Genomic DNA, 14,407 nt, shown 5'->3' with positions numbered 1-14,407 from the left:
TGAACACACACACATTTCTACTTCAGCAGTCCACTCTTGGCTTTACGGGCTCCTGTACCATCCAAAAAAAAAATCTTACTACAGCAAATATTGTCAATTCAGACTAGTTGGTTATGCTATAAAGAAATATTAACCTGAATATTCTACAATTCTTCTATAATTCTTTCTTTCTGTAATACCTTCTCCAAGGCATTTGGAATTAGAAGGACCTAGAAGTAGTGAACAAGAAGCAGTTCCTCATATGTGGACACAGGGATTATTTTTCCATATAATACAATAAAGTCGCCAGTGTGTAAGAAATAATAAAACTATTTATTTCAATTCTTGAACATGGCTGAGCAAAAACAGAACAATGAAATTCCAATGTCTTCAAACGAGTTCTTGCTAATTAGTGACGTCGTAGCTCGTTGCTATTGATAGAATTTGTTACATTTGCGTGTAATATCAAACTAGAAAAGTTAATAAGCATAAGTAAACAAGTTTAAGCCACAGAATTTGACGATGGTTTTGTACCTTGTCCATTTTTGATCGGCCTTAGAATTAATCCGTCCGCTTTCAGTTTCCTCCCCCGACTAGTGTATTGACCCTTTGCTACCACCAGATGGCAGACTAAAGCATCCACTTATGAGGACAGCAGGTCTAAATGAAGTGGCTGCCACAAACCTAAAACTTAATGTCCCCGGAGATTCATATATGGACATCAAATCTACAGGCAACTGACCGCGATGGTGCCTCATACCTCCTGCGTCCATTTATAAATATACATTATTATTATCATCATTTTGCATTCAATATTAAACTATTAAAATAATACACGAGTTCAAATATTAATTTGTATTTCAAACATGTGCAACAGTAGGGTGGCCGTGCCGTAATATTGCAGGGGAAAATATATGAAAATTTCTAATCAACTGAAGATTTTGCAATTATTTTTAATAATAATAATGGATTATTAGTATTTCTTCATTTGCATGTTTTCAACCAAGACTGGTGTGTGGGAAATAGCCCAAATGGTTATATTTGTGTTCCCAGAAAATACTTTTGTTCAATAATGTAAATTGTACATTAATTTAGTAGTTTATTGAATCTTATTTGACGGGGTTAGTTGTAGGGGTGGGTATTGGCGAGGACTTAACGATACGATACGTATAACGATACTTGAGCCAAGATACATTATTGCAATGTTATGATATTTCAATATTCTACATAGTTCACTGAGAAATTTTAGATGCAGCTTAAAATACAAGTTGTACATATGTGAATCAGCTGACAGTGATAATTCATTGGACAAATTGTGTCAAAAAACAATATTAATCCCAATGATCCATTTCCAATTTGTACAGAAAAAGTGGTGGTGGAAGTGGGGAAGTTGTTCAAGATCGGCCCAAAACATGACTTTTTCTTTTAAAATCGATATTGTATCAGAAGAAAAAAAAAAATATTGCCATATCAGTGTTTTTTCCCACCTCTAGTTAGTTGTATATTTTTACCGCGGGATATGAGCTGACTTATTGCTTCGTTTTACTTCACATTCATACATGTGCACAAGGCTGATTTAAGGACCTGATACTTCTGTGTCTCTTTTATTGAGGCCGTCACACCAACACTAAACTGCTCCGACGTCCCTTCTTTTGAATGTGTTAAATATTTCACGTGGAAGAACTTGAATTTGGCAAGGCGTATATATTCAAAGTGAATTTAGTATGGTTTAATTATTTATTCATGATTAGGGGATAACACGAAACGTTTTTTTGCTTGAATTCTTGAAGAGATACGTTACCTCAATGAAACTTTTGCACAATGTCTACTAAATTTTCTGGTACTCCTTCGGATATTTTACACAATTTCACAAACTCAAAGCAAATACTCAAGGAGCCAATACAAAGAAAAAAGAATGGGAGATAAGCCTCTCTGGCCGCGGCTCAAAACCCATGACTTTTAGTCAGACGGAGCTTTATCTAAAAAGTAATTTGTCTTTTGTGTCTTCCAGTTCAGTGGAACAGTGTTTCAGGCGGATAAGAAGCCGAAATAGCAAAGAGTAACCTTTTCTAAATTCACCACGCTCTCTCTGCCTCACACATTGTTTCTTTATTTTTCTCGGCTGTGCCTCACTCCCAGCCTAGGTTACTCTTCCGCCAGTCACTCTTCCGCCTGAGAGTGCTTGGTTCTCGCATGGAGACCTGCTGAGGGGTTTTTGACTTGATAAAGACGTGCTGTGTTTGTTCAGTTTGTTCCGGCAACAGAGAGGCCCGTGGTGTTAATGTGATTCAGCTGGCTGATTCAGCCCATTAAATGAAAAGAATGGGCCGCTGGCTGTGGCTTGCTGCTGGCTGCCAGTCCCAGGACTCACTGTATGCCTGGCACTGAATGGAAACAATGTCTTTTAGCGCCGGTGCCTTGGGCACATGACTGCTTGCAAGCTGTTTGATAGGTGGAAACTTGGACGGGCTCTATGAAACCCAGAGGTACCTATTTGCTTCGAATTAAAAAGATCAGCTTTTAGTGAGGCGCAGACATGCAAGTTTGCCCCAGCAAAAGGTTTCTCACAGATGTTGGGTTTTTTTTTTTGTTTTTTTTTAGCTAGCTCATGTAGTCATTAGGGGTGGGAAAAAATACCGATATGGCAATATATCATGATACTTTTTTCTTCTGATATATTATAGATTTTGAATTTTTTAGGATTGATTTTAAAAGAAAAAGTCATGTTTTCACCTCCACCACCACTTTTTCTGTACAAATTCAATAAACTGGAAATGAATCATTTGGATTGAACTATGTAGAATATTGCAATATATCGCAATATCATAATATTGCAATAATGTATCGTATCGTTTGCCAATACGCACCCCTCCATTTATGTGCACACACAAAATAAAACAACCAATTACTCAGGGAATTGGACACTGTCTTACACTAGTAAGTCTGTGGGTACATAATCGATAATCAGTCTCCTCCACGACTCTCTTTAGCTGTAGTACAGATATTATTTGCCACTTCCTGATCTGTGTGTGTGTGTGTCACCGTGATTCATCGTGTGAGCTGACTTATTCAGATTTGTCAAAGCAGTTGTGTCCGTTTCATTTTCAGTAATGCGTCTTTGCATGTGTAATCATGTATAATCTTTCCTTTCATCCCCTTTGCTTCGCTCTCACAGCAAAACATCTAAAGGCCTTTATCATGTGTGATCAAAAAACTCGTTACTCATTAACATGACCAAGAAACCTTGTTTTTGTCCCTGGCTGAGGAAAAAATCGGGTATCTCTTAATTGCCCACAGAAATCAGGTTCCTCTTTTACGCTTAAGAAATATGTTTCATCCATAAAACGCTGGAAGAATATGCGATTTCAGACCTGCAGACTCACAACTGTTTAAATTTTCTTAAGATGTAGAGATTTTATATGTCACACATTTTATTAAATATGTTGTGTGGGGGTTCCTCAGGGGTCACTCCTCGGCCCTGTTAAACTCTGTTTATAGAAGGAATTTTTCCCCTGCTGTAAATCTACTAATGAAACACACTGTTATATTTTTTTTTATCAGTAGCCTCTGTAATGTAGACATCCTACCCGGAATAGTGATAAATCCCTGGTTATTTAATGCTTTTTGAAAGTGAACCTACCATTTTCAGGATTCACATTATCGACTCAGGACATTTTTTTTTTTTTTTGCTGTTCTTGGAAACTCTTGTAGAACTACATGACGTAATGGAACAACAAGTCAAGGCGGTGATTTCTAAAACTTTTCTGATAAGTTTAAATACATTAGCTGAAGTCAGTTTGTTTTCTGCAGATAAACTCACACACTGTGTCTCTCTGTCTCATCACATGCGCATACGAACATTCAAGCTTCACAGCATGTGAGCTGGCTCTGCTGAGTCTTATAATGAGAAAGACGACGTCCTCTCAGGGCAGCACGGGGACATTCTGCTGGATCTGGTCAAAATCAAGGAGAGACACTTGGTGCACAGGCGCAGCTGATGGACACAATTGGCGCTACACTCTCAGTTAAAGACAAAAGAGCTGCAGGGCAGGAAAACATACATCAAACTGTCTGTCTCTCTCACCTCTTCTGGCCAAACCATTCATATCTTAGTTCTGTGTATTTAAAGTCTGATATAGTGTATTGTACTATCCACGGTGGAATAGCTTTGCTTTCAGTGACAGTTTTAAGCACATGTATATAGTTTGTTTGCTTGTTGTCGATTATCCATTAACCAGGTTGCATTTGGTCTATTAAAATATCAGAAAATGGAGCCAACCACTTTCATATTTTTTGGGACAGTCAGGAAATAAGAGATAAGAAATCCACAAACATGTCATTAAAAACAACATTCTTCAACATTTAATTTATTGTGAAACTTTTTATATTTGGGCAATCTACTGCTGGCTATACTATTGGCAACGAGTAAGAAATCTGTCACGAGGAAATGGTTGGAAATAGATCCACCCACCACTGAGGAATGGATAGAAATTGTCCATTATTGAGAAGATATCTTTATTCCCCTCAAAATTTAAACAGAAATGGAGTGAGTATGTAAAACTAATCAGACCTTGTCTGTTTTTGTTGTTGCTTCTACTGGAATAATTAGTGATCCATTAAAGTATGGACAAAACCACTCAAAGCTTCTACATCCATCCTTTTTTTTATGTTCTTGAAGGACCAAAGCTGTAATTAATGTATGTGATGGAAATTTGCCTTTTGGAATAAAAAGGTAATTTCAACAAAAGCAGAGGCTCATTAAGTTTCTTGAACATGTTTCGCCACTCATCCAAGTAGCTTCTTCAGTTTCTGAAGGACTGGAAGTGAGTTGGGGTTTAAACGGAAACATCTTTGGGAGGAAGAAACTCCCTTGACTAGTGCAAGAAGCTAAGAAGCTACTTTGATGAATGGTGAAACGTAATCAAGGAATTCTACAAGCCCAGTTGCCTTACCGTTTTTTTTTTCTGCTCTTTTCATAGATAGAGTTTTAGCTAAAAAAATGTACTTTTTTCTCTTTAATTCTTAATTGGTTTTCAGTCTGCAATAGCTTGTGGAGAGAACTTCTGCAGCAAACGAGTCTTAACTCAGTTCTGCACATTTAGCTGCAAGTCATGCATTTACCATGTGAGCCGTTCTCACGTTACTGCCTCACAGCTTTGCTTGGACTTGAGGAAAACGTGCAGCTCACACACACAGTCACTCCCTTGATGTTGACACTGTTTAACACAGAGACCATGTCACAGACCTCAATGAAAGTGAAGAACGTCTTGAAGAGAACATGCGATTGTCCTGTGGATTCATATGAAATATACATTTCTGTATAAAAGACATTTTTATATGTACAATTTGAATCATCTTGATGGATTTCTTCTTATTCTTTTTAGTAATATGCTAGTTAGTAGTATGCTGAGTTTACTGTCTTTAGTTGCTCTTATAAGTTTTCCTAGTTTTTACTCTTTTTAATTAATATTCATATGGTATTTTCATTGTTTATTATATTTTTTTATTCCTGCCTGCGGGGGTGCTGTCCTGGGGGGTTGTCCTGGCCTGGATGTTTGGGCCTGTTGTTCCTGCTCCAGGGCTTTATGGCCCTGGAGCAGGACTGTCTGTCTGGGTCGGGGTGGTCTCTTTAGCCGTGGGCTGTGACGCCTCTCGGTGTGGACAGCTCCTTAAGAAGTTTCCTCACTTGGTCCCTCATTGCTCAGCCATATTCTGTTTTAACTTTGGGATGGTTTAAGGTGGAGAGGGGGCGTATGCTTGGGGAGTATGCATGTGTGTAGTATGCTGTGTGTGTGCATGAATGAGGGTGCAGGGCATGGGGGGTTAGGGGTGTTTGTTTTTAATGTAAAGTGCTTTGTGTTGTATCTCTTATGCATGAAATATTATATGAATAAAGTTTGATTGGTTGTGGATCAAAAGTTAAATGACAAGCGTCCCTTGCAGGATTTAAACTGGGGAATTTCAACTGTGTGACTTCTTGACCTGCAGCTCACACTGAGGCACTTTCTCTTCCTTCCCCCACAGATAGTATCCAACGTGCTGATCTTCTCCTGTACCAACATAGTGGGAGTGTGCACCCATTACCCTGCTGAGGGCTCCCAGAGGCAGGCCTTCCAGGAGACCAGGGAGTGCATCCAAGCTCGCCTCCACTCCCAGAGGGAAAACCAGCAGCAGGTCAGAGGAAAATCACAAATGTGCACAAGGGTTCTGCTTTTTTTTCTGTTGCACAAAGTATTTGATCTGTTATGTAGAAGATGGGTTGTGTGAGACGTAATGTTAAATTTAGACTATGTCATTCAACAAACACACCATCGGTGCATATTAAATGAAATTTACCTCACAGTTACATAAATTATGCTGCAGCCGACATGGGCGCTACCATCTTGAAAGGTGCATTAATTGGTGATAGAGATCAGACAGATTTCCTATTCACAAAAAATATTAAAAAAAAAAAAAATTTCATATGCACATTTCCAGGCGCATCTTTCTAACGTGTGAAAGTTTCACTTGAGGATTTGCTCAGTAAAATGATTTAGCAACTGTAGTAGAACTGCAAAAAAAAAGTCTCCATCTGCTTGTGTCATTTAAAAAGTGATGCATTTCCCTTCCAAAGCTGTTAATTTGCATCCTCTGCCAAACCTGAGTTACAAATAAGTGGCAGCTGCAAATTTCACACCGAAATTCCACCGAGTACAACTTCCAAATAACTCACTTTATTCGTTTGTGTCGAAGCATCAGGCCATGCAAACAGACAGTTTTAAAGCTGTTTGAAATAAATGTACATACATGAAGCTTGACACGTTGTAGTGTGTATATGTGAGACTCTTTGCAGTCTGCCGTCTGTGGTTTTCGCTCCAGTGGAGGGATCTTACTTATTATTTTCACAGCTTTGCTGAGAAGATTGAGGCGGATGTTGCTCAAATCACCGAACCGCGCTGTTGCATTGAAGATGACAATGAATTCAGTGAAGCACCTGCCACAGCCTCTCACGCATTAAATATGCAAAGTGAGCTGTTGTACAGTAAACCAGGTGTTTCTTCATCACCAGCTTACAGCTATCGCAGTGTTAAGATCAAGGTGTTGGTCATTTGCTACATCCTTCGTTAGGAGTTTGGTTTAGGTGATTAATTGGTCATTTTTGTGCAAAAGAAATTTGACCAAAAATTGGAGCACATCTTCATGTAAACTCTTGACTAATGCTTTCTTCACCACATGTGCACAAATAAATGATGGTAAATTGTACTCATAATGAATGGTTCTAAATACTTCAGTACCCATGATGCCCTGCTGCCGTTGCTATGGCATCTCCATGCAGAGCTCGTCGTTAGCAGGATGAGTTCATGCAGGAACTGAGTTGTCCTTCAACTTTTCTTCTTTTTCTTTTATTTATAAATGTGTGCATTTAAAGAGGTAGAGCTGCAGCTTTACTTTGATGAGAATATGGCTTTTATTTCTGCAGCATAGAAAAAGCTGTTTGATTCAGTAGAACAAGTTGAAGCTAAGGTTTTCTGCTATAGGTTAAATGACAAAAGTAGAAAATTACAGCTTGGGAAACGTAATCGCTACACACATTAACAGGTTAATGTCAAAAGAACCTTTTTATTTATTTTTTGCCACCAGCTAATTTAGCGACCGGAAATTGCTCCGAGCATTATGCCTTAATGTAGGTCTCCATTCATCACCTACCATTGGACGGACATCAGCCTGCACCTCACTCACAGTCATGCACTGAACTTACTCCTCTTTTTTCCTGCAGGAACGCCTCCTGCTCTCAGTGCTCCCTCGCCATGTTGCCATGGAGATGAAAGCTGACATAAACGCCAAGCAGGAAGACATGATGTTCCACAAGATCTACATTCAGAAGCACGACAACGTCAGGTAACATCAGGGGCTGCTCTCCCCCCAGGGGGAGGAGGAAGTGGGATGATGGGGAGAAGCAGATATAGACTTAACCTTCTTGTTAACACCTCCACACTCCAGCTACGTGTTGCTGCAGGAAAAAAACAAAAAAATAACAACACATATACGGATATCAAGATATGATGCATGTAGTATTTATTACTACATACTACTCAATCATTTTTATATAATAATAGTAATAATCATTATTATTATATATGTAACCGGCTAGTTTTTACTTCTGCGTTGTGTGATGAGGATTAATGGGCCCAGACCAGGATTTCTTTGGAGGAGGCAGTCTCCATTTATTCTCTGACGAAAGTATAAATGAAAACAAAATCCTCCCATCAGTCACGAACAACATGAGCTCCTACACACATTAAAGGACAGAAATATGTTAGCTTTAAGCTAGCGAGCGAACTTTAACAGTATAGCTTTAGCACATAGCTAAAACACAAATCTCTGTGACTACTGTGTCGCTTTACCTCTCCAGAGCACAACAGGAAAAGGGGAGAGGTAAAGAGACACATTTATAGGGGGGGCAACCCCTGAAAATAAACGTAGGGGTACAGTAGCTCAGTTTTAAAGGTTCCACATAACAACTTAGGAGGACAAACATGTCAGGTAAGAACAATTTAAAGTGAAACAGATTTTGTGTAATTATAGTACTGTATACTGTACAGTACTGTATATTTGACCCTGTTACATATATACAATTCCATGGCCAGTTTTAGTAAATAGGTACGAGCCTCCTATTAAATAATTAGTGCATGGGTGATTATCTTTCAGCATCTCGTGGAAAAGTCTGTTTGAAAAGCGTCAAATCGTTGGCATGCATCAATCAGAGAAAACATCTAAGGAGACTGAAGCAGAAACTGCTAAAACTGGAAGTATAGTGGGGAGCCAACATCTTCCAGGAAGAAATGTGGTCTGTGATCACTTAAACGTTTAGTGAAATCAAATCAAAGAAAAACAACAGTACAATGTGAAGGGAACTCAAGGGATTGGGACTCAACAGCTGTGTAGCCTTAAGAAAACCGCTAGTCAGTGAGGCTAACCGGGGAAAAAGGCTTCAGTTGGCTAGGGAGCATAGAGATTAGATTCTGGAGACATTTTCCAAGATGACAATGCCAGGATTCATTGGACTCAAATAGTGAAAGAGTGGTTCAGGGAGCATGGATGGATTGGCTTAACCCCAGTGAGAATCTTGTGAACGTGCAGGAGAAGGCTTTGCACATTGGTCAGACTCTCATCAATAGGAAATCTTGGTGAAACATTAATGCACTGGATGGAAATAAATCTGGTGACACTACATAAGCAGTTTATATCCACATACAAACACTGGCTGCCCCCCACCCCCCAAAAAAGTCCCCACTAAGTTTATATATGTCATTATATGCTAATTTTACATTCTATTGTGGGAAGCGTACAAGTAACTTGAGTAACATTATTTTCAGTTCAGAGGGAACATTTGAAGATGCACCAGTAATGTTTCCTTTTATGGTCTGTCAATAATAATAATAAAGTGCACCTGTTTAAAGCATGCGCCGCATTTAGGATTAAGCTACTACATTTGAGTACTTTACTGAAGTTTAGCAGCCTGTCACTTTGTCTGCTGATTCAGGCTCAAACATCTCTATGCTCTCGGGTCTGCTTTAAGGAGGAGCTCAAGGTTTTAAAAGCAGGCTTATTTATTTTTATTTATTTATTTTTTATTTTTTTGCAAGGCGTAAAAAAAAAAAAAAAAAAAAAAAACAGAATCAGGTTTTTAAGTTTAAGATGCTGTTGCGAGAGAACTGTTGAATAAATGACGGTTTAATCCAGGTTAATCCTGAATGGTGCAGCCCACCCACAGACGGTGGCAGAGGAGGAGGAGGAGGAGGAGGAGGAGGAGGAGGAGGAGGAGGAGGAGGAGGAGGAGTGCAGGGGTTGCCATGACAACGTGCTGCATGGTATTTTCCCAGAATATTTTTTCACCTGTCTGTTCATACAGTACCCATGAAAAGAGTGTGATATAATTTACAGCTAAATGTGATGCTAAATACTGAGTGAGAAACTAGACACAGATGAGCCACAACATTATGACTGCTGAAAGGAGAAGTGAATAACAATGAAACCATCTTGTGACAAGTCAGTGTTCTGCTGAGAAACTTTTGGACCTGGCATTCATTCATGTGGATGTTGCTTAGACATGTAGCACCCACCTAGACCAGACTAAACCAGACACCCCCCACCCCAATGATGAGCAGCACAAAGTGTTGACCTGGCCTCCAAATTCACTAGATTCCAAATTAACCAATCAAACTAATCTGTGGGATGATCCAAAGAGGCCCCTCAACTCAACCCATAGGACCCTGAACGAACTATATTGTGTTTCCAGACACCACAGGACATCCTCAGAAGGTCCATGTCCATTCTCCGATGAGTCACAACTGTTTTGGAGGGACAAGGGAGACCTAAACAATATTAGGAAGGTGGTAATAATGTTATGCCTGATCTACATACAAGTGTTTCAAGAGGGTTTTTAGCGTAATGTTCACTTTAAATCTACTCAAGACTCTCATTGCAGTTTGGCAGTCTCTCAGTTATGCTTTTGTTGCACCGGTCAACATCTGAACAGTCTGTTTCCTGTTGTTTCCATATTGTGATTTTATTAAGAGCATTTATAGGAATGGATTTTTGCAGCTTTCCATCTTCACTAACATGCATCTTTACTCTTTCTTTTGAGATCCGTGAAAACAACTTTGTTCAGTAACTCTCTGGTGTCACTCACCCCGGTAAAGACAGACTGCTAGTCTCTCTGTTATCTCTGATGTGGGTTTCGATTATTCAACCCAGTATCTCAGCTTTGCCTCATGGGGCTTTACTGTCTGTTTGTCATACAACATCCAGATGAAAGGTGTACTGTGCTTAATTTATACCAATACTACTGCAGTCGTGAGTCCAGGTAGAATGATGCACTGCTTTTGATTTGGATTTTCAGCATGTGTGGAATTCTAAGCAGCAGACGTCAAATATAAATAGCCTCCTTCCTCTTCCTAATCGATGCTTTTGTCTGTTGTTCTCTAGAGGCAGATGTTTTGGGTCTCTTTGCAGTCACTTGCATTTTTTTTTTTTTTTTTTATCCCCATAGTTTCCATGGTGAGTCATTGCTTACCTCGCTTCTACAGCGTGGCTTTGTTGTGAACGCTAATCAATAAAGTTGTCTTATAATACTGGAGATTAGCGTGACTGTAATGTGGTTAGGTTTGGCACCACCTTGTGGAGTAAGGAGACACTGCATTAATGCACACTGATTAAAGTATGCCGTTTTTGTTTATGTGTACTTTCATTATTTATTTTGTTAGGACATGAGTCTGTCCGTATGGAGACAAAAATAAAGTGCAGGGTTAGGCAAGTAGTCTCCAAGAAACCGGTGTCCTCTGCAGTGCTGGAAACAAATACGTTTGTGTGTTGCAACAGCGAGACTGAGAATCCAACTGTGCACTTGGAGTTTTATGGCCTGTAGCTGTCGCAGTCAGGTGGAAGCCAAAACCTTGATAAATAATAGGTGCTATTGAAGCACTTTATCACTCGGATGTGTCCCTTTGAAACCCCAGTGGTTAGAAATGTTCGTGACATTGAGTCACGTACTCGTGCTGTGGCACACAAAGATCTTTTTGTCACTATTAATACGATCAGTTTTTGGGGAATTCTTTGGTTTAAAAGTTTAAAAGTTCAGATTCTTTTTTTTTTTGTTTTTTTGCAGAAGGGCAAGTATTGGAACACGTCTGTGGCATGTCATAATCAATCAATCAGACTTTGTTTGTAAATCACTTTTCATATACAATATACAGTAATCCCACCTGTACCCCCTCAAACCCCATCAAACCCCCTCCTCCATCACAGACACACCCACACATTGTTACTGCCACATTGCCATTGTTAACTTAATTAGATGCTGTTGTGCTGGCCGGGTTGGCTGGAGCAAAAAAAAAATGAGAGTCCGCGGCCGTAAAAAATAAAGTGGAGATTAAGTGACCTTCTGTAGGGTTTTCTGTGACTCACTGGGGAACAAGCAGCACATTAGCAGCATCCGCTAAGCTTGGCTGAGTTCTGTCTGTGGTCATGAGCGTGTGGTTAATGGCCAGCTAACCAGGTGTGACCAGGCTTGTCGGGGAGCGGGCAGTGGCTTTTTGGTAATTGGTGCTCTGCTGAGAGGCTGAGTAACAACAGGAAGGGAAGTGACAGCTCCCACTGCTACGACCACAGAGTACGCAGGGAAACCAGACGGGGGGTGGAGAGGGAGCTGCTTGGAGCTTGTTGCTGCTGTAGATATGCATTAGAGTCCGTATGTTTGTGACTCCAGAGCACTCAAAAACAGAGGTAGAGGATCAGTTGATGAACCATGCAAGTCAGATTATTACATCCTTTGATCCAACACAAAGTACAAACGGTTTCTGATAGGATTAGGGAACATATTTCAGTCAAATCCTTCTGACCTCACTCCTGGCTACTACTGTCAACTTTATTATCAGTTTGGGTACATGTACACGACACACAGAATTGAAACTACATTTTTATCAACCCACAAGACGGCGGGAACAACAACACATGTTACGTTCTGTAACTCTAAGCAAGTCTTTAAGAGGTTACAGGTTCTTTTAATGTACTGCAGGACGTAGACAGCATACTGTGTCTTTTATGCTAGTCGGGTTAATTTTTGTTTCTTCACTTTAAACAATGGTGACTGAGAGTTTTGCTGAACCTTTAACAACCGTACACAGAAAAGACTTTGGAGATATACCACATTTTTTTTAATCCTGGCTACGTTATCCTATATTGCTTTTGAACGCTTTCTGCGGTGCTGATTTATATGGGCTAAACTTATCTGCAGTGCACAGTACTGATGAGCTCATGTGTTTATGTGGTTGCTGTGGTCGTGGAGTGTGATTTTTGTCCTTGATGTCAGTGAACACACCGTGCAAGACACAGACGTTATGGTAGAGCTTTGGAGCTATGGAGAGTTTCCTGAGCGAGTGCCACATATTAGAAGTGTCAGGCTGACGGTGTTTGTGGTGTCGCCGTGGGTTATGGCCGACAGTATCATCATTGTTCATGCTAGAACATGCATTCAGGTCAAGAACATAGATTTAACTGTTGCAAAGCATTGCATTCTACTGTGTTTCTATGTGTGACGTTACCGACTAGTCGATGCAATCCTCACCAAATAATAGTCGACTTTAAAAATAAATCTAAAGTTGTTCAACATCTAGTGTCCTCTTTGCTATTCAAGCAAGTGGTGTCACAATGCATGGCTCTATTAAGCCATTGTTAAGAAGTACGAATTCAACCACAAGTGGCTTAGATGTCAAATGATTGCCAGTTAATCCAGCAAGTTCAATTTAAATCTCAAAGAATTTCATCTCAGTGTCTGCAAGTACATAGATGTTGACATATGTCTATTATCTGAAATTGTTAGATTTGCAGGCCTGTTATGCTGCCACCCTTTCTCATGTTATTAATGCGCAGTAAGTTTTCAGAATTTAAAGTCGACTTTTGTCGCTTGTTTCCTTCACAAGTCTCAAACCCTCATGGAAATGAGTGCTCACGCCTCTGCTTTACCATCTCCATCTGCATCAGACTTTCTCCAGTGCATGAATTTAACTCATAACAGAGCGAGAAAGGCACCAATCTGAATAGTTTTCAATACTTTTGTCACTTAAGCGTACATAATTACATAAGTCACTGCTGACTTTCAACAAGTGGTGCTTGTAAATCATGCTCCATCGTGGTCAAGTTCTGCTCCACCTTTTTGAGAGTGTGCCGTCCCACTTGTACCCGTCCTCTCGAGTGAAGTAGTGTCCTGTGGCTTTAACAAAACTGTGTGCTGACTAAGGGATTATGCAAGAGGGCCCTGCGGTGCGTGTTTTGGATGCTGCCGGGTTGCTCAGTAGAAGTACAGGGAAATATTGTCAGGACATTGTGACTGTCGCTGCTGCTGCTGCTGCTGCTGCTGCTGCTGTTGCTGTTATGTAGGCCAGAGACACCCAGAAGAGAGAGCCGTGGAAAGAACATTGCATAAATTAGAGGAACTGGCCCCACCTTCGTTCTCGGCGTAAGGACAAGAAGTGGAACTGGACAGAAAGCGCACATGGTTTTAGTCTGATGCACTTAATTATCCTCGCATGTTGCATAAGGTTGTTCTGCTGATGCTGTTGTGGCCGGGCCTGACCTGAGAGTCTGTCCGTGGTGAACAGACGGCAATGCACATGCATGAAGCATGCAACATACACATCATTTATATAAAGATGCATGATTTACTAGTAATATTTAGCATATCAAGCAATATGCCTTCCTACTTAAGGAGATCAAGTTGTGCATCCATCCTAGGATGCCAATAGAGACTTTGCACCTTCTGTCAGCCAAGAATAAAATATAGAACAAAAAAAAGTAAAACAGTAAGAAGAAAGAAAGCCAGTGGCTCGACTTGACACACAGAAAAAGGGGAATTAGGAATAAAAGGTGAGGCAAGCGAGATAAAAAAGGA

The 14,407-nt window shown here is 40.1% G+C and overlaps 1 protein-coding gene across 2 annotated transcripts in view; it reads left to right on the top strand.

Annotated features, from left to right (window-relative positions):
* Positions 1 to 14,407, top strand: part of adcy5 (adenylate cyclase 5) — an 89,046-nt gene that overhangs the window by 37,606 nt on the left and 37,033 nt on the right. For both annotated transcript variants that reach the window (XM_047601121.1, XM_047601120.1), the window contains exons 2-3: positions 6,004 to 6,153; positions 7,736 to 7,857. In XM_047601121.1, the coding sequence (XP_047457077.1) occupies positions 6,004 to 6,153; positions 7,736 to 7,857 (272 nt within the window). The remainder of the gene's footprint in view (positions 1 to 6,003; positions 6,154 to 7,735; positions 7,858 to 14,407) is intronic.

Source organism: Mugil cephalus, chromosome 12 (genome assembly GCF_022458985.1).
Source record: "Mugil cephalus isolate CIBA_MC_2020 chromosome 12, CIBA_Mcephalus_1.1, whole genome shotgun sequence".
Lineage (NCBI taxonomy): Eukaryota > Metazoa > Chordata > Actinopteri > Mugiliformes > Mugilidae > Mugil > Mugil cephalus.
This window is presented reverse-complemented; position numbering and strand designations above follow the sequence as displayed.